Consider the following 17,454-nt stretch of genomic DNA (forward strand, 5'->3'; position numbering starts at 1 on the left):
CCTATCCCACATTGGGCAATGACCAAACACTGACCGTAGGTCGGTGGTCTTCCTTGGAGTTCTCTAGATTTCCTCCAACTCCTCAACCTTACATGTTCTTAAATGACCCTGGCTGTTAACAGGACATAATACAAAAACAAATACTTTTCAAGGACATACTAGAAACAACATCACAACAGAGAATTTATAGATAAACAGTATTTATTTATGATGGGAACAATGTGGCAAATGTAAGAAACCCGGTGTGGCCTGGCATTTGATTCGGTGTCACTCCAGTCTTGAAGAAGAAGCTATCATTTTCCTTTCTACCAATGATATCAAAACTTTGTGGCACATTTTTATTTTCACGTTGTGAAGTTGATTCACTATTGTCTGATTTTAGTTTCTTGGCTGGGGTATCAGAGTTTTCAGCCTCCTCTTCTTTACTGTCTGTGTTTTGTGACACATCATCTTTACCGGGGCGTTTTGTTGAACCCAAGTCAGCCATTGGTAAATTTATTGTCCTCACATCAAAGTTACGAAGTAAACATTCCATGGTTGTGACTTCTTCAAACCCAAGATCTCGCAAATAATCACAGGACTTCTGTACTTGTTCTATGCAAGGTGAAAAGGAGCATAGCCGTCCACCTACAATGTAAGAAAAGGTATAAAAATGTTTGGAAAGGTACAAAAAGTACAGTGATAATTACACTGGTGAAAATGTATACAAGTTTTTACCGAAACATCAATAACATGCTGACAACATGAACACTGACAATAACACAAATAACTTTTTACTTTTAGTTTCCTTACACTTATATTCCTACAGGAACAAAATCCAATAAAGAGTTGATAGCAGTTATTGAAGTATAAAATAATTTTTAACCTTGAAAGACAGCTTCAAACTTTACCCTGGTGATAATCTGTCATCACGATCAACAAATTTATAAAGTAGGGATCAATCTAGCTCTGATTTATTACCGTTTATGGGTAAATTTCCCCTCAAGGAATGAATTCCCCTCTGGCCTAAAATTCCCCTGAAGATTAAAAAATTCGCCATTTGAAGCTAAAAAATGACCGTTTTTGTAACACAATTTCCCCAGTGACTTATTTTTCATTAGATTTTTTTAGACTTTTGTTTGCAAATTTCTTCATATTTATCATACAGCTACTGCATATTTTATGATTAACTAAAAATTTTCATTATTGAGCTTAAAATCTTGCTTCACTAAATCTAAAAATAAAATTAGCTGTTTTACAGTACTTTTTCGTGAAAAATGAATATAATTTTGGACCAAAATAAGAAGATTCAGATTCCCCTATATTTTTGGACCAAAATAAGAAGATTCAGATTCCCCTATATTTCGCCAAAGTTTTCCTCTATTTTGAAAAAGGGTAGTTTCCCCCAAAACCTAGATTAATTGATCCTTGTAAAGAAGCAAAACTGATTGAATGATACCTGTGACTTTCATGGCGGCTTTAGCACTAGCCATGGCTTCCCAAGGACGTGGTAGATCAAGAAACACAGCATCTGCAATATTTTCCAGCCCAAATCCATCCTGGCAGACATCTTTGTGTGTAACTGTTACATAATCCTTCAGACCATGCTCAACAAATTCCTCTTCTGCTTTCTCTGCTCTTTGCTGGTGAAACTCAAATGTGTGGAGGTGTCCTGTGGGAGCAATTGACCGGATGATTGAATGAGATAGTGAACCACTGCCAGTACCTAGAAGGGAATTCATAAAGAAAATGACAAGAGTAATAAAAGAAACAATGTGTTTTTAATATGTGTTTTTAATACATAAAAGCCTTCTTTAAGTTCATTTCAAATTTCTCTTTGCATATGAGATTTATCCGATATATATGGATGTCCAAACAGATTACACGGACTATTCACTACCTGTGTATAACGGCCATCTGCTTATTGCTTAATACGACCACATTTTTAAATTGAGACTGTGGTCTTTTGTTTTATGTCAATCATTAAAGAGAGGTTTGGTTTTAAAGTATAAGGATGAACAGATAATGTTTTTACCCGATTCCACGACGACTGATCCTGGTTTCAGATCGAGCTGCATTGTGACAACGCTGATATCTGTAGAGTAGAGGATCTGAGTTCTGTGTGGGAGATTCTGGGTCCATAACTCGGGTGTTGGCTGAAGAACATACAGGTATCCCTTAGGACACTGTACCTTACTGCCGTAGTCCATCCCAATCACGTCGCCGTGTCTCATAGCTCCGTACTTTGTCTGGAAAGTTTGGCCTCGCTTCATGGTCACAGCATGCATGTTATCATAGCCAAGATAAAGAATAATTGTATCCCCCTCCTCAATCTTCTTTTTATACCTCGCAAAACTCATTTTTCTGTCCGTATGGATCACGTCTAGCTAGCTTCCTGTTAAAAATGAAACTAGATTACCACACGTGTGTGAAATAGAGAAGAGTTCGCTAAAGGGAGGTAATTTTTTTGGCGCGTTTATTCGAGTCCTACTAAAGACTTGAATGGACCTGGACGGGACCTGAAGGAGGACCTGAACGGGGTTTTAGAGTATTAAATGCATATTTATATGCAATATCTCTTTATTTTATGCTAGAATATATATTAATACACATCTTGATGTCTTTTTTTGTGATTTTTTTTTTGAAGACTTAATTATAAAGCTCGGAGACGCAGCTTGGACCTCGACCGAATAATGAGCTCCTTTTTTGGTTATCGTTTATTTTGATACGCTAATTTTGGAATGTATATATAAACGACAAAAAGGAGCTCATTTTAAGAGACAGGTTATTCGGTCTAACAGGGACCTGACAAGAACTTTTTATTTTACATACTGTATGACATGTACAGGGGCATCCTCGATACTCCAGGGGTTCCGATCACTTACGATCTCTACACCCCTGGACTATCTCATCGTAAAACTGGAGGCAACAGAACAGAACAAGTAATTTAGTCCTTTGATGTACATCAAAAGAACCGTATAACGGTACACTGTGGTTGACTATGTGGCTTTGAAGTTGGGCGTCGCTCTCTCTGTAGTCTTCAAAGGAAATCTTTGCTGGTCTGTGATTGGTCAAATATTTTCAGCTGAGCTGCCTTCAATTTCACTATGAGATAGTCCAGGGGTGTAGAGATCGTAAGTGATCGGAACCCCTGGAGTATCGAGGATGGTACAGGGGCTGATCTTCGGTGCTTCAAGACCACCTTTATCTTCGTTACTTGAATAGTTATTCTGTGTGATAAAAGTACGATATTTTGTTTACAAACTTTTTCATTTTTCAACGACAATATTTACCAGTACCGCCGCCAGTACTCTATAGTACGACTCCGCCAAATATCGATCCTTAATAGGATACCATCATTATGAAATCTAATTACAGACGTGTAATTCCGCTTCACAACGATGTTCTATGATACAGTTCTTCTTCTTCTTCTGTTATTTAGTTGTATTGGAACGTATCGTAAAGCATCGTATGTACGTAGTTGAGCGGAATTACAATTAAAAAGGGCGCTAAAATGATGGTGTCAAAAATCTTCAGTTTAATGTATTAAAGCACTAAAGGTATCTAGTTGTTGAATTAGGCAACCCAAATGTGTAACCGGATCAAAGCATTTCTAACGAATAGAAGACAGTGTTGTAATTAATGCAAAATCTTCCGAGTGGAGTCAAGTTTGTAGTGGTGTCTTTCAAGGGAGTGTGCTGGGTCGTGCGTTCATACGAGACGGAACTATATGGATGTTGTGACAGAAGCCTTGGCTAGCGAAGATGAGTTTCCACAAACTCTGTATCTTTAGGTCACAAGTTCGAACCCCAGGTACTGACCTATGTTCTGTGCCCGGTTGTTTAATTGTCCCATATCGTTTGGAAGCACGTCTTTGCCACGTTAATGTCTTTTGCTTAGTAATGTTAGTCTTGATGATGGTAGGGGTTCTAGACCAGACAAGCATATTTTAGAGATGGTATCGTTATAGGGTATATAATGATATTTTTAACGATTTTGGCTTTGACCCAGGTGTTCAGTTAGTGACTTGTCCGTTTTTTAAAGATAATTGTGCATCTAAAGATTCAAAACATTATATTTGTTCTTGTATATGACATAGAGAAATTTGAGATGTTCTTTGTTGTTATATAATTGTATATTTTACCTATAGATGTGTTGACAAGTTTAAAATCTACCCTAAGGCATTGTGGTCTTATTTTTGTGGAGTGACCGACAATTACATATAGTATTCACATGTCAAAGTGTTTATAACCTTCCTTGAGGCAATGGTGTCATTGATAAGCTTAAGTAGATATATTTCATATCAAACTGTCGATATATTGTCAAGTCGTTTAATTGTGATAATATCTTTATGCTATTAATCTTGACTACATCCGGGTTTACCTTTTGGACAATGGTCATTTTATTATAAAAACCCATGCCTGATTTATGAACATCAGTTGGATTCCCAACCTTCAAGGCGGCCACTACGGATACTTCTTGGATTACCAAATACATAGTGAACTGTGTGTGAACATTATTCAAATTCGGAACTTTTAAAAGGTGGATAGCCATCTACGGACATCTAATTTGGTGTCTACATATTGGATTACCAATACGAGTGAACTTTCATTTTATTTCTATGTAATGTGCCACATATGTTTGATATATGAGAAAGAAATACAATACAAGAGAAAAGCAAATTGAACTTTTTTGTGTCCTGCAATTTATATCATTACCAACGGTCCGAACCGAACCTGAAAACAACACACATTTTCCTTATTAAATATACATGCTGTAATTCGTGTATAGAAAATAGTATGTCATTCCTTATTAGAATTCTATAGATATTAGTTTCTCACTCTGGGTGAAATGTCTCAATATCTTTCTGGTATTCGTTAGAGGATATTTCTTATTTCCTGATGAATTAGTTATATTTCATCGAGTTTGACATTTTCACTGATGTGATTCAGATACATGTACTGGTATCAGTTGGTCTAGCTAACTTAGACCTAGAATAGAGATGGAATGTCATTTTCAGTCTTCCATGATTTCAATTTAAATATACATGTACAACATAAATTCTTAATATATATATAGACATTGGTTTGCTGTACCTGTTTATTTTTTTTTTTTTTTTTTAAGGTTTCAAAATCGATTTTATTCCCCAGCAAATTTGAGGGATGCCAGGGTTGGGACCCTGGGTTCATCCCTCTTACAACATATAGCCTCGGCTCTCACAGGAGGTCTCTTTCACTCCTTTTACTCGATCGCTTTCATTCATCACATTTGATTTGCTCCATTCATTCTCCAAACTCATTCATACAAATACAAATATACAGTAGATATATAACTTTAAATTAAGTGAAAGGGTTTCTCTTGTATTCATACATGTAATCATTTATATTATTTATGTTATGTCACCTATTTGTTAATTATGACATCATATTTTTTAAAATTCTTGTGGCATAAAGTTGAGCACAAATATATATCTTTTGTTTTATGTCAATCATTAAAGAGAGGTTTGGTTTTAAAGTATAAGGATGAACAGATAATGTTTTTACCCGATTCCACGACGACTGATCCTGGTTTCAGATCGAGCTGCATTGTGACAACGCTGATATCTGTAGAGTAGAGGATCTGAGTTCTGTGTGGGAGATTCTGGGTCCATAACTCGGGTGTTGGCTGAAGAACATACAGGTATCCCTTAGGACACTGTACCTTACTGCCGTAGTCCATCCCAATCACGTCGCCGTGTCTCATAGCTCCGTACTTTGTCTGGAAAGTTTGGCCTCGCTTCATGGTCACAGCATGCATGTTATCATAGCCAAGATAAAGAATAATTGTATCCCCCTCCTCAATCTTCTTTTTATACCTCGCAAAACTCATTTTTCTGTCCGTATGGATCACGTCTAGCTAGCTTCCTGTTAAAAATGAAACTAGATTACCACACGTGTGTGAAATAGAGAAGAGTTCGCTAAAGGGAGGTAATTTTTTTGGCGCGTTTATACGAGTCCTACTAAAGACTTGAATGGACCTGGACGGGACCTGAAGGAGGACCTGAACGGGGTTTTAGAGTATTAAATGCATATTTATATGCAATATCTCTTTATTTTATGCTAGAATATATATTAATACACATCTTGATGTCTTTTTTTGTGATTTTTTTTTGAAGACTTAATTATAAAGCTCGGAGACGCAGCTTGGACCTCGACCGAATAATGAGCTCCTTTTTTGGTTATCGTTTATTTTGATACGCTAATTTTGGAATGTATATATAAACGACAAAAAGGAGCTCATTTTAAGAGACAGGTTATTCGGTCTAACAGGGACCTGACAAGAACTTTTTATTTTACATACTGTATGACATGTACAGGGGCATCCTCGATACTCCAGGGGTTCCGATCACTTACGATCTCTACACCCCTGGACTATCTCATCGTAAAACTGGAGGCAACAGAACAGAACAAGTAATTTAGTCCTTTGATGTACATCAAAAGAACCGTATTTGTTAATTATGACATCATATTTTTTAAAATTCTTGTGGCATAAAGTTGAGCACAAATATATATCTACAAATTTAAAATAAGTGAGAGATTTCTCTGTTATTCATACATGTAATCATTTATATATATGCTATGTCACATATTCCTTGATTTTGATATCACAATTGTTAAAATTTTAGTGACATAGAACTGAGCACTGAAAAAGAATCAGACAAGTTTGTAACATTTGTAGATAGGATCAATTGATACAACTGCTTACATGTATGTGTACAAGAGACACTAGGTACAGTATCAATCATCAATTGGGAACCTCAAAAATACATATATATGTATGGCACACTTACATTTGAACTACATGACTTTAGACATTACGAAAAACAAACAAAAAGCAAACAAAAACAAACACTACATATATATCCATAGCACTCGACATATGTGCAACTAAAACAATTGTTCCATTTCTCATTTTCCTATACCAGCACACATATATTACATGTATTTATACATATACTTGTTCGCACTGTTGTGCCCTAATACAGACTTAACACATACATGTATAAATTTTTCACAATAGCAGTAACTCATTATTTATCTTCAGCAGCAACATGACCCATAAAAGTCCATTGTGTTTCCACAAGGGTCAGTTGAAACTGGTTAATAAAAATTAAGAAGTAAAACTATTCTGCATATGCAAAAATCTTGGGAAATTAAATTAACTCATATACATATATTCACACATACCATATATACATACATGCATTGTATATGTGTAATTTTAATAAAAGCCAATGAATTAAAGATTTCATACATAAGAAGGTTCATATATATCATAAGCACATTTTCTTTAGATATTAGATATTTAGATATTTATATTTATATTTATTTAGATATTTTTTTTACAATTTGTTGGCTAGGGTAGTATGAGATATTGACCTTCTTGAAGAGCTAATTTTGTTGTAATCATAATTGGTACATAGATAGTTCCACATATGTCACATGTATAGGAGACAACAAAACAACAACAAAATAACACAAACATAAACAACACCTTTTTTAGCACAAGAAAAATATCTAGTTGCCCATAATATAAAAAAAAAACAAATGTTTGTTTTTCAGATATTTTTTATTTAAAAAAAATTTAAAAAAAATAATAATAAAGTAGTTAAATAGTTAAGGGGAACCATTTTTGGTTAAATTCATTAACAGTGTTATTTTCAGTGGCCACTATTTTTTCAATTTGTTTTATTTTACAAAACTGTTTCTTACAGCTCTCAAAATTTGGTTGGGTCTTCCTGAAGCGACAGTTATAAATATGGTATTTGATTATTAATATCAAATGATTAATAACAGGTGGTCCGTTTTCACAAATAAATAGTATATCTCTTATTCCCAAATCTTCACCTACCGTATGAATGTTGTTTTGGCTTATATTATTTAACCAACTTTTGAATTCTTTCCATATTTTGTCTACTTTGCCACAATAAAACAGTAAGTGTTCAATAGTCTCCGGAGAGTTCTTACAGAAGGTACATAAATCATTATCAATTACATTAATTTGGTGTAAAAAAGTATTTGTAGTTAGAATTCTATGGAGAATTTTATATTGTAGATTTTGAATTCTTGTATCCATAGTCATATTAAAACTAAGTGTATAAATTTTCCTCCAGTCTAATTCCTCATTTGGGTCTATATGAAGTTTTCCAATCAATTTGTGTTGCTTTTCAATAGGGAAGTGTTTATAACTTCTCAGAAGAGATTTATATACATATTTCAAATCTGTTAATTTCAAAATATTCTGAAATAAGTTTATAATTACATTGTTATCTGTTGCATTTTCTCTTATCACCTTATCTAATTTATCTTTAGGTATCTTACCCACTAATGAGAAATACTGCAAAAAATTTAGCTGATTACATTTTATTTTAATATCATTAAAAGATAGGAATTCTAAGTTGTTATTTAAAATATCTTTCACTGTTGTAATCCCTTCTCTTTCATATAAAATAAATTGTCTAAAGAGTGGCACAGGAACATAGTTAAGAAGATCAGTTTCAAGAATAGGGGATAAATCATTACCTTTGTATTCTGCCCATGCTAGTGTAACATCTTTCCAAAACTTATTTGTAATATTCTTTGCTATTTCTTCAAGTTTCTCTTTCCCTAAGTTCCACATCCTTTCACCTCCAAACTTATTAAAAGTTCTCTTGGCTAGAGATTGCCAATCCCCATCTTCATTATAAATTCTTTTAATCCACTTAATTTTTAAATATTTCATAAAACTTTCAATGTGAATCATCCTTAATCCACCCTCCTCATAATCCAGAATCAGAGTGTTACGTTTTATTTTATCAGGTTTATATCCCCATATGAATCTATAGAACACTGCGTTGATTTCATTTAACCATTTTCTATCCGGATTCGGCAGAGTATAGAGAAGATGGGTTATAAGAGGTAGTGCAAATGTTTTGATTATGGTGATTTTCCCCAACAGAGTAAGGTTTCTTTTAGACCACATTCCAAGAAGTCTTTTGATTTTGGAAAGCTTTTCTTTATAGTTAATTTCAATGATATCTGACAGATTGAGTGAAAACTGGACCCCTAACACTTTAAAATTTTCAGAAGACCAATTAAACTGATGCTCAGGACACAGGATCTCATCAGAATATCTTTTATTTCCTATCCATATGAGCTGACATTTATGTATATTTAAATTTAGACCTGAGGCTAGATAAAAGTTATTAAACTCTGTTATTGTACTCGATAATGATCTAGGAGAACCATCTAGGAATAAAAAGGCATCATCTGCATATTGACCAATTAGATGTTCTTGCTCATTTATTTTAACACCTTTGATATTAATATTTTGTTTTAATTGTATAGACAGAATTTCCATACCGATCAGAAACAAGTACGGTGATAGGGGATCCCCCTGTCGACAGCCGCGTTGTACTTCAAAAAAGGATGAAAAATGTCCATTATTGACTATTCTGCTTTTTGCATTATGATATAGAATATGTATCCATTTCATTAAAGACTCACCAAAATTGAAGGATTTTAAGGATCTTTGAATAAAACTCCATTCAATTGAATCAAATGCTTTCTCAAAGTCTGCTAATAGCAAAAGACCAGACATACGGTATTTCTTTCTTCTAATTCATGCATAACATCATATATTAATTTGATATTTTCACCTATAAACCTGCCTTTCATAAAACCCTTCTGTGTATTACTTATTATTGATGGTAAAACATTTTTAATGCGATTAGCTATTGCTGTCGAGGCTATTTTAAAATCTGTGTTTAATAAAGTAATGGGTCTCCAGTTTTTTATTAATCTTCTATCTTTTGACTCTTTAGGTATACAAGTTATAACCCCTTGATTTTGAAAATGCTGTACCTGTTTATGGTATCGTCTATACAAATCAATATTACTAAGTATTGTATTCAAATTCTGGTGTAATAATTTCGCTGAAGGTATAAATTTGACTTTGTAACTGAGAGATTATCGTGTGGAAGTAATGGCAAATGGTAATACATGATATCCTTTCAAACGTGTCAACTCTATTTTACAGTATATTGTCTAGACTTGCCACCAGTCTCTAGAATATTAAAATCATCACAAAATTTGGCTTCATAATTTATTTTTTTGTGTCTCTGCAACATGTTCTAATTCAGTTTTAAACTAAGGGAGATCATCTAGTATTAGTATCCTGCTGGGAAATTATTATCAACAAATTATATATAATTAGGGTTTGATAGCCAGTCCATATTGTTCATCCCCGATTTCCAGGGCTTACGATCCTTTATAGGATATATATATATATTGTGATCTGTTTAATATTCTTGTTGGGCCACAGTTCAGACGTACATCAGAGTGATAACCTCCTTAATTTCCTGATGTGACCGATTCCTTGTGATTATTACAATATTTCTATCAGTCAGTAAGGGGTTCTGTTGTGTATGACCAGTGCATTCCACGATACAGAACACACACTCCTCTGTAACATGTGTGGCATTTATGTTAGATTACTTATATTCTTTTAGGTCAATTCCATTGACCAATATGCAGAACCATGTTTTTTCCCACATTCTGCACAAGTTAAAATTCCACTGTTTGCAATGTGTTGCGTGTGTGAATGCTTGTATATTTTGGGACACTGTGGTTTAGTTACGCAGTGTCAATGGTATATTAGTCATATGATAGAGACTCAGTGTTCATCATCATCATCATCATCATATTTACTTAAACACATATGAGAATCGGACTAACACCCTTGGCTAGCGAAGTTGATATATATAAGACTATATAGATAGTTATAAATGTTTTCAAATAATTTTATGTAAGACCATGGTTGTCGGGTGATAAGAATAACAATACATGTTATGATAATCTCTCTACCTCTGGAACGCAAGTATGAAACCCATGAGGGGGCAATTGCCAGGACTGGCCACTGCTCGGTGGTTTTTCTCCAGGTACTCCAGATTTCTCATCTAATATACTTGACACGTCCTTCAATAATCTTGACTGTTTACATGACGTTTAAACTATGCAAACAAAACCAACTTAATGTATTCATTCAATACTTGATAATTGAAAACATAAAACCAATTCTTAGTTTTCATTTATTTATATAATCACAGAAGAAATTGTCAACAGACAATGCACATGTAAAACATAAATATACCATCCTTATTTTGGTTGGCATCATCCATAACAAACAATTCAACAAATCAACAGGTATACATTGGCCATCACATTTGGCAGAACATTGAATATTGGACATCATCTCCAATTAGTGAATGAAATTACTAAGACAAATGAAGTGAAAAATGTCCTCATGATGAGTAGATTGGTTGATATTAATTACAGGCAAAGTTCCTACCAGACACATTATAGACAAGATGACCTTGTGATCGCCCTTCAGCACTTAATCTGAATGAAAGTTTACTGTAAACTAACTCATTTTTGTGTACAATTAAATTTCGCGGGTGATTAGAATTTGTAAAAATACATCATCTAGGTCAATGTAATATTAAATCAGTATGAAAAACTTGTAAGGTCCGAAAATGTAAAGCATAGGTTGGTTTATAGTACAAAGTATATTATGATTATACTGTTTAATGCTATGAGTAGACTGAATGGTGGTCAAACGCAGACATAACACAAACAATAATACAATGGGTGATATCAAGCACCAACAGTATAAATATAACAAAATGAACAATGTGGAAATTCACTTGAAAAAAATTAGACAAATGTTGACATAAATGGTAAGATAATGGTAGTTTCAATGTTGAACACAAAACAGATTTTGTTATACACATGGGATACACCAGCTAGGGCAGATCACATATCCACAGATCAGGTATTTCTCCTTTGTATAATAGAGAGTTACTTGCCTTGCAGATAGGTATTGATTGTGACATCATATTTACCAATGTAACATCATATTTTTCATAGAAAAATTGCTCCTATGGGTACTTTTTGAAAGGAGAAAGAGACCATGATAATATGATAGTAAGCTTACTCACAAAATAATTATACCTTCTTGCAAGATCTCTGTAATATATATAGACAGAATACATCAAATGACAATTTTTATTGATCTAGGCAAAAGACCTTTGAATTTAACTTTTTATTCTAGATCACAACGACGCATCAAGAGCTGGTCTAGATTATGATTCGATACAATCATACAATAGCCAAGGTTATCATAAAGTTATACCCTGAGTATTCTAGGCAAGGCAAAACACATCAGCAGTCATTGTACAGGCAAGGCTAAGGGTTAATCTGATTAAGCTCTGTAAAAACTGTATATGATAAAGTCTCAGGATTAAAATAAATACCAGAAGAATCCTATAGATTAGAGAATAGTACTGTAAACCATTTTATTTTCACAACATACAAATCACGAAATTTCGCTAGGCAGCTTGATCAAAATCAAATAACATATACACTTATGAATGCACAATTGCCACTAAGAGCTCTGATTGCAAATATATGTATTCAAAATTATATTGACAATAATGATGATGAAAAAATAATATATATGTGAAAATAAAGCAGTTTACATTTACCGGTACTGAAATTTCGTGCAAGATATCACTGGTATAGGTGAAATAACATGAAATATTTGACAGTTAAAATTCTGATTTACAGCAATGTGATTAGCTAATGTATATTGTAGTAGCTGTAGGTTTACTTTGAAGAGCAGACCCTGTCAGTAATTATAATATAAAAGTTTGAACGTTTTGCAAGACAATTCGATGATAAAGTATAACCAGACATCAGTGATTTGATACAAAAATACTCATATGAAAATCTACCATGGTATTAGTTATATAAGTATTGCACATTCTATTTGGCTGTATACAATCGGCATATGAAGCATATGTACAGTGCTCATTATAAATATGATATACATATATTACATCATAAAAACATAAAACTTCTTGACTCTTGACTACATCTTATCCTATACAATCACTTATTGATTATTTCTCTCTATCAGCAAGACAATGCATGTGAAGTATACATTGTGTACATTGTGTACATATCATAATAAAAACAATCCTTATACAAATCACTCAATCACAGCCATATAGATCAGGATCCAGGTGAGAGCAGAACCTCGTCGAAGTTAAAGGTGGTGAAATACCATCTCTACCCATGTTCTGTTTTATTGATTTGATGTTCTGTTAGAGCTATAAACACATTATCATATATCATAAGATACTACAGAAGAGACAAATGTCCAGAGACCACCGTCCAGCAGCGGCCACTCTGATACAACCCTATAACTACAGCTCTGCTGTATAATAGTCACGAAGGGTCATTTTCACACATGTACACATCTCTAATGGGGATTCCATGAATGCCTTTTACTCAATCCAACCCCCCCATCTAATATTAAAAAAAAAAAAAAATTGTTATGGTGATGTTTTCCTCTTGACATCACTGAAATTTTAATAGAATAATTTGTTATCTTATGAAATTAGAATCCTCTGACGAATAGAATCTTACATGAGTCTGTCAAATGGACAGGGATATCTCAACCTTGTGGAAGATTTTGGCTAATCAACCCAAGGCTTGCCGCGGGTTGATGGTCAAAATCTTTAATGAGGGTTGAGATATCCCAGTCCAACTAACTGGCCTATGTAAGATTCTTTTTCTCCCATACTTTAACAAGAAATGGTGAAAATTCAGTTGACATGAATGTCACTGTGCATAAAAAAATGGTGACATCACCATCTAGCGCCTGTGAGCTATCTTTTTCCTAATCCGGTAAAATACAGTTATCTTTTCCCTAGCAGCCGCGGGATAACCCTGTTAAGTATGGGAGGAAAACATATCTATCCCTGATTTCAAGCATCTGATTGTTAATCAAAATAGGGTTTACTGAAAGTCTTTTATAGTATCACACAAATTGGAATGTTAAAATATGGCCATTTATCAGTTATCATTAAAAGGACTTCTATTTCTTTCATTCTTGAACTCCTATAAACTGTTACCACAGGGTGCGGTATTTTGAGATTTCAGCAGCTAATGTATTTGACAGCACGACATGTATGTTACTTATGATGGAGATAATACTGTGAACTGTGATATCACACCTTGTCACTTAGTATCACTTTCTGTCTAAATCAGTATAGAGTTCTAGTAATAAAGGAATGTGATAACCAGTTTATTTCCCCACATCGATAGGTAACTGTATCACCTGAACACATACTGTATGCATGTTTAGCACAAGTGCCATCATTTGGCACACGAAGGTCACTCAGTATTGTCTATCACCTATCTGTAAGCCCTTCAGCTGCCCCCGAAACTCTCGCGGGGACAGAGCCACATATATGTTATACAGGTCCGTGTTGTGTCACTAGTACTCTTTCCTGAACACAAACATCGGTACTGGTACTTGTTAGCCCCAGCAGTGGACTCTCGTACCTCCAGGTAACGGTCAACACCATTCTTCACACCACACATGGCGAACATCACCACATTGGTCTGAAATAAAACAACACAACATCAAGTCAATGATAGAACTATTTATGTATCATACTAGATTCAGAACAGATAGGATATTCCAGTTTGTACATGAGTTACATCTTATTTGTATCTATCAAATTCTCGTAATGTTTTAATAACAAAGTGCATTTTAAATAGAAATTTTACTCTTGAAATGTTTTCAGAGCTACAAAGGATGCAAAGACAGACATCAAAAGGTTACTAAAGACTGTTGTGTCTTTTATTTATGTTTTTCATTTTGATCATAATACATTTGTATACATAACTGCTTCTGTATTAGGAACCTTCTTTTAAGATCAATATACAAACCTGTCAATAAAGGACACCAGAGTGATATAGCCAGAATGTCCTTTATAGACAGGTATTTGAATCTATAAGAGGTGGGGGGGGGCAATGCTATTGTTGCTGCTCACCTGTAAAACATCAGCACGCGGCTCCCACTGTGTGTCTGTTTGGCTGGTCTGGGAGGAAGATAAGGCATCATACTCCCTCATATAGCAGGCTGACAGGTTCCCCACCCCAGGAGGGCCCTGTAAAACAGAACATAAGAAAATGTTTTCATGTGTCAAGATAAATACCCTATTTTCTTAAATATGCATGTACATTTAGATAAAGTTTTTAGTTTACTGAAAATCACTATTATCAAGCTTTCAGCAAAGTTAAAAGTTCAAACACAATTCTACAGTAGAGGAAGCTATAGTACTGTATAAAACAAACAGAAAGGTGTTACATCTTGACATATTACAGAGTTGCCTCCCTTGTAGGTGCCTGATAGATATCATTTGTGACCTCATTATTTTGTGAGCGAAATTTGCATCATTTTCTGAAAAGCATGTTACACTTGCAAACACATGAAGTCACAATCAATACCTAGTCGCAAAGGCAGATAACGCTGTTAAATACTTTTCATTTACATAATCATGTTCATGAAAATTATCTCATCAAAGACAAGACATTGTAATTTTTTCTTTTTTTTTTATAAAGCTACTTTATTCCTCCAAAATTCTTATTAGGCACCAAAGGTGTAAATAGAATAGAACATACAAAGTGTACAAATAAATAATGTAGAATCATCCAAAGAGTTATTGAAATCAGAATACAGAACATAGCCACAGAACAGAAATAATTGTGATAACATGCCAGTAAAATATAAAAGAGAGAGACATCATGCTGTAAACAATATGTAAGAGATATATTTCCAGTTTAGATTTTGATAAAATGTGCTCAGAGCAAAAATTCTGAATCAAGTCTGTATAACAAAATATCATCCCAGGCGGTCTGATGAGTTTACAGGTAAACAGAGAAATAAACTGACACAGATTTCAATTTAGTCTCTGTAAAACAGGTGGTCCTCACACTCATAATTTTCTTCCTCCAATTTACCTGTGGGCCGGGCATTTTTGAAATTAAGTTGAGTCTGTCTTCAAAATCACTTTGTATATGGATGAGATATGAGGTGAAGTTGGATTGGAATTCTAATAGATCAGTCTGAGTGGCGTTGATCTGCTGGGAAGCATTTCCATAAACATTGTCTATATTTTTCTGGTTGTGCTGAAGTAACGCTTTTGTTTCCTGTAAATTCTGTTCTAACGTAAGAATCTTTGTAGATGTTTCTGTCCTCAGATCTGAGACCTGGAAACGAAAATGGCATTTCACTTAGGAGTCTGTTCCCACAGCTTAATCTTTTCACAAAACAGTAACTGTACAATTCTGAGCCACAATAAAAGTGTGAAAATCGTGAAAATGCAAACCTATGAGATTTCATGCAAAATTCTTGACCATCACTTTCAATACACATATTTATAATAACGTAAAGGAAATGGGGCACATACAGTATATAAAAAGCTACGGGTGTATAATTGTAATAAATATTTCATGCTTTCCCTATCCTCTATGATAAAGGCATTGATACATTTCATGCAGTTTACAAACACATGAAAAACATTATAATCATAACAGCACAACACATGATTTAACCTCTGTGTCATATTCACCAATATAACATTCAATGAAGGATTTGAAATTCAACAGAATAACTGTCATCAAAGGTCCTTAATGAAGGTTTATACTTCAAAATTTTCAATATAAATATTTTTATACTTTAATCTAGATATTTCTTATAATTCATTAAGAACACAATGGAAATAATAATAAAAAAAAATATTTAAAAGATTTTCAAAAAGATTAGATTGGTGAAAATAACATTGAGGCAAAAATTAAATACGGTATCAATTTTTATGACTTACTCGTTGTCCAAGTTCCTCTAGGTAATCCAAAGAAAAATTTCCAGACATCACACTCTCCAGAAATTGTAGCTGAAATAATCATATACATTTTCAGATCTTGAAAACTGGACAAAAAGAGGTGCAAAGTAATAAATAACAATACTCATTAAGTCTTGTCTACATAATCAATTCCATGTTTCACACGGCTATGTAGACAGAGTAATTTTGTTTTCTTTATTTGAAGCCACAGCAAAATTTAAGTACATATTTGAAATTATTTCTTCATGATAGTGTAAAAAGACCATTCTGTTTAAAAGAGGTAGCCGGTAACTTGTTTAGCTTCTTCTTCATTGTTTGCAGTATAAAACTTACTTATTCCCAGTCCCTATTGATTCCAACTAAACACACATTAAAGTATATTGAATTCAGTACTAAGTAATTGAGTTTAACTGTAATAAAAAAGTGACTAGAGCTTCTACTGCTTACCTTATGATTGAGATCCGAGTAGTTATTGTGAAGGTTGTGTAATTCCTTTTGTAGATTTTGTATGGTGAGTGGTGCTGTCAATACAAAACATTGCCATATGTTTAGTCATCTCGTCAAAACAGCTGTCTATAAAATCTTTGAAATATACAACCAAATAGCTTCTTTATTGATATCAAAATTGTGATACACAAAAACAAAACACGTTGGAGAATAGTCTAAGGTAATTACACAATTTTACTTTCATGGAAATCTGT

The 17,454-nt window shown here is 33.8% G+C and overlaps 2 protein-coding genes and 1 pseudogene across 9 annotated transcripts in view; all 3 read right to left on the reverse strand.

Moving 5' to 3' along the window:
* Nucleotides 1-183: 183 nt before the first annotated feature.
* On the reverse strand, nt 184-5,930 carry LOC138318416 (tRNA (adenine(58)-N(1))-methyltransferase catalytic subunit TRMT61A-like). Of its 2 annotated transcripts, XM_069260744.1 has the most exons (4): nt 5,523-5,930; nt 2,015-2,374; nt 1,439-1,705; nt 184-627 (listed from the first exon to the last, which is right to left on the reverse strand). In XM_069260744.1, the coding sequence occupies exons 2-4, from the start codon at nt 2,337-2,339 to the stop codon at nt 206-208; spliced, it is 1,014 nt and encodes a 337-aa protein (XP_069116845.1). In that variant the 5' UTR covers nt 2,340-2,374; nt 5,523-5,930; the 3' UTR covers nt 184-205. The 2 variants fall into 2 exon arrangements, with proteins under 2 accessions (XP_069116845.1, XP_069116844.1); XM_069260743.1 differs by lacking the exon at nt 5,523-5,930 and having other exon boundaries at nt 2,015-2,556.
* Nucleotides 5,464-5,847, reverse strand: LOC138319652 (tRNA (adenine(58)-N(1))-methyltransferase catalytic subunit TRMT61A pseudogene; annotated as a pseudogene).
* A 5,142-nt stretch (nt 5,931-11,072) lies between the features above and the next one.
* LOC138318417 (uncharacterized) overlaps nt 11,073-17,454 on the reverse strand; it is a 31,753-nt gene continuing 25,371 nt past the window's right edge. For 6 of the 7 annotated variants that reach the window (XM_069260747.1, XM_069260745.1, XM_069260748.1 and 3 more), the window contains 5 exons: nt 17,201-17,274; nt 16,736-16,804; nt 15,873-16,121; nt 14,903-15,019; nt 11,073-14,468 (listed from right to left, as the gene is read on the reverse strand). In XM_069260747.1, coding sequence (XP_069116848.1) covers nt 14,274-14,468; nt 14,903-15,019; nt 15,873-16,121; nt 16,736-16,804; nt 17,201-17,274 — 704 coding nt within the window. In that variant the 3' untranslated portion in view covers nt 11,073-14,273. The remainder of the gene's footprint in view (nt 14,469-14,902; nt 15,020-15,872; nt 16,122-16,735; nt 16,805-17,200; nt 17,275-17,454) is intronic. The other variant, XM_069260753.1, reaches the window with a different exon arrangement.

Source organism: Argopecten irradians, chromosome 3 (genome assembly GCF_041381155.1).
Source record: "Argopecten irradians isolate NY chromosome 3, Ai_NY, whole genome shotgun sequence".
In the NCBI taxonomy this organism is placed as follows: Eukaryota; Metazoa; Mollusca; class Bivalvia; order Pectinida; family Pectinidae; genus Argopecten; species Argopecten irradians.

Coding starts and splice junctions, on each gene's coding strand:
- LOC138318416 (XM_069260744.1), bottom strand. CDS start 2,339: ATGAGTTTTGCGAGGTATAAAAAGAAGATTGAGGAGGGGGATACAATT. Junction 1,706..2,014: donor ATCAGTCGTCGTGGAATCGG/GTAAAAACATTA, acceptor ATTCCCTTCTAG/GTACTGGCAGTGGTTCACTA. Junction 628..1,438: donor AGCCGCCATGAAAGTCACAG/GTATCATTCAAT, acceptor CTTACATTGTAG/GTGGACGGCTATGCTCCTTT.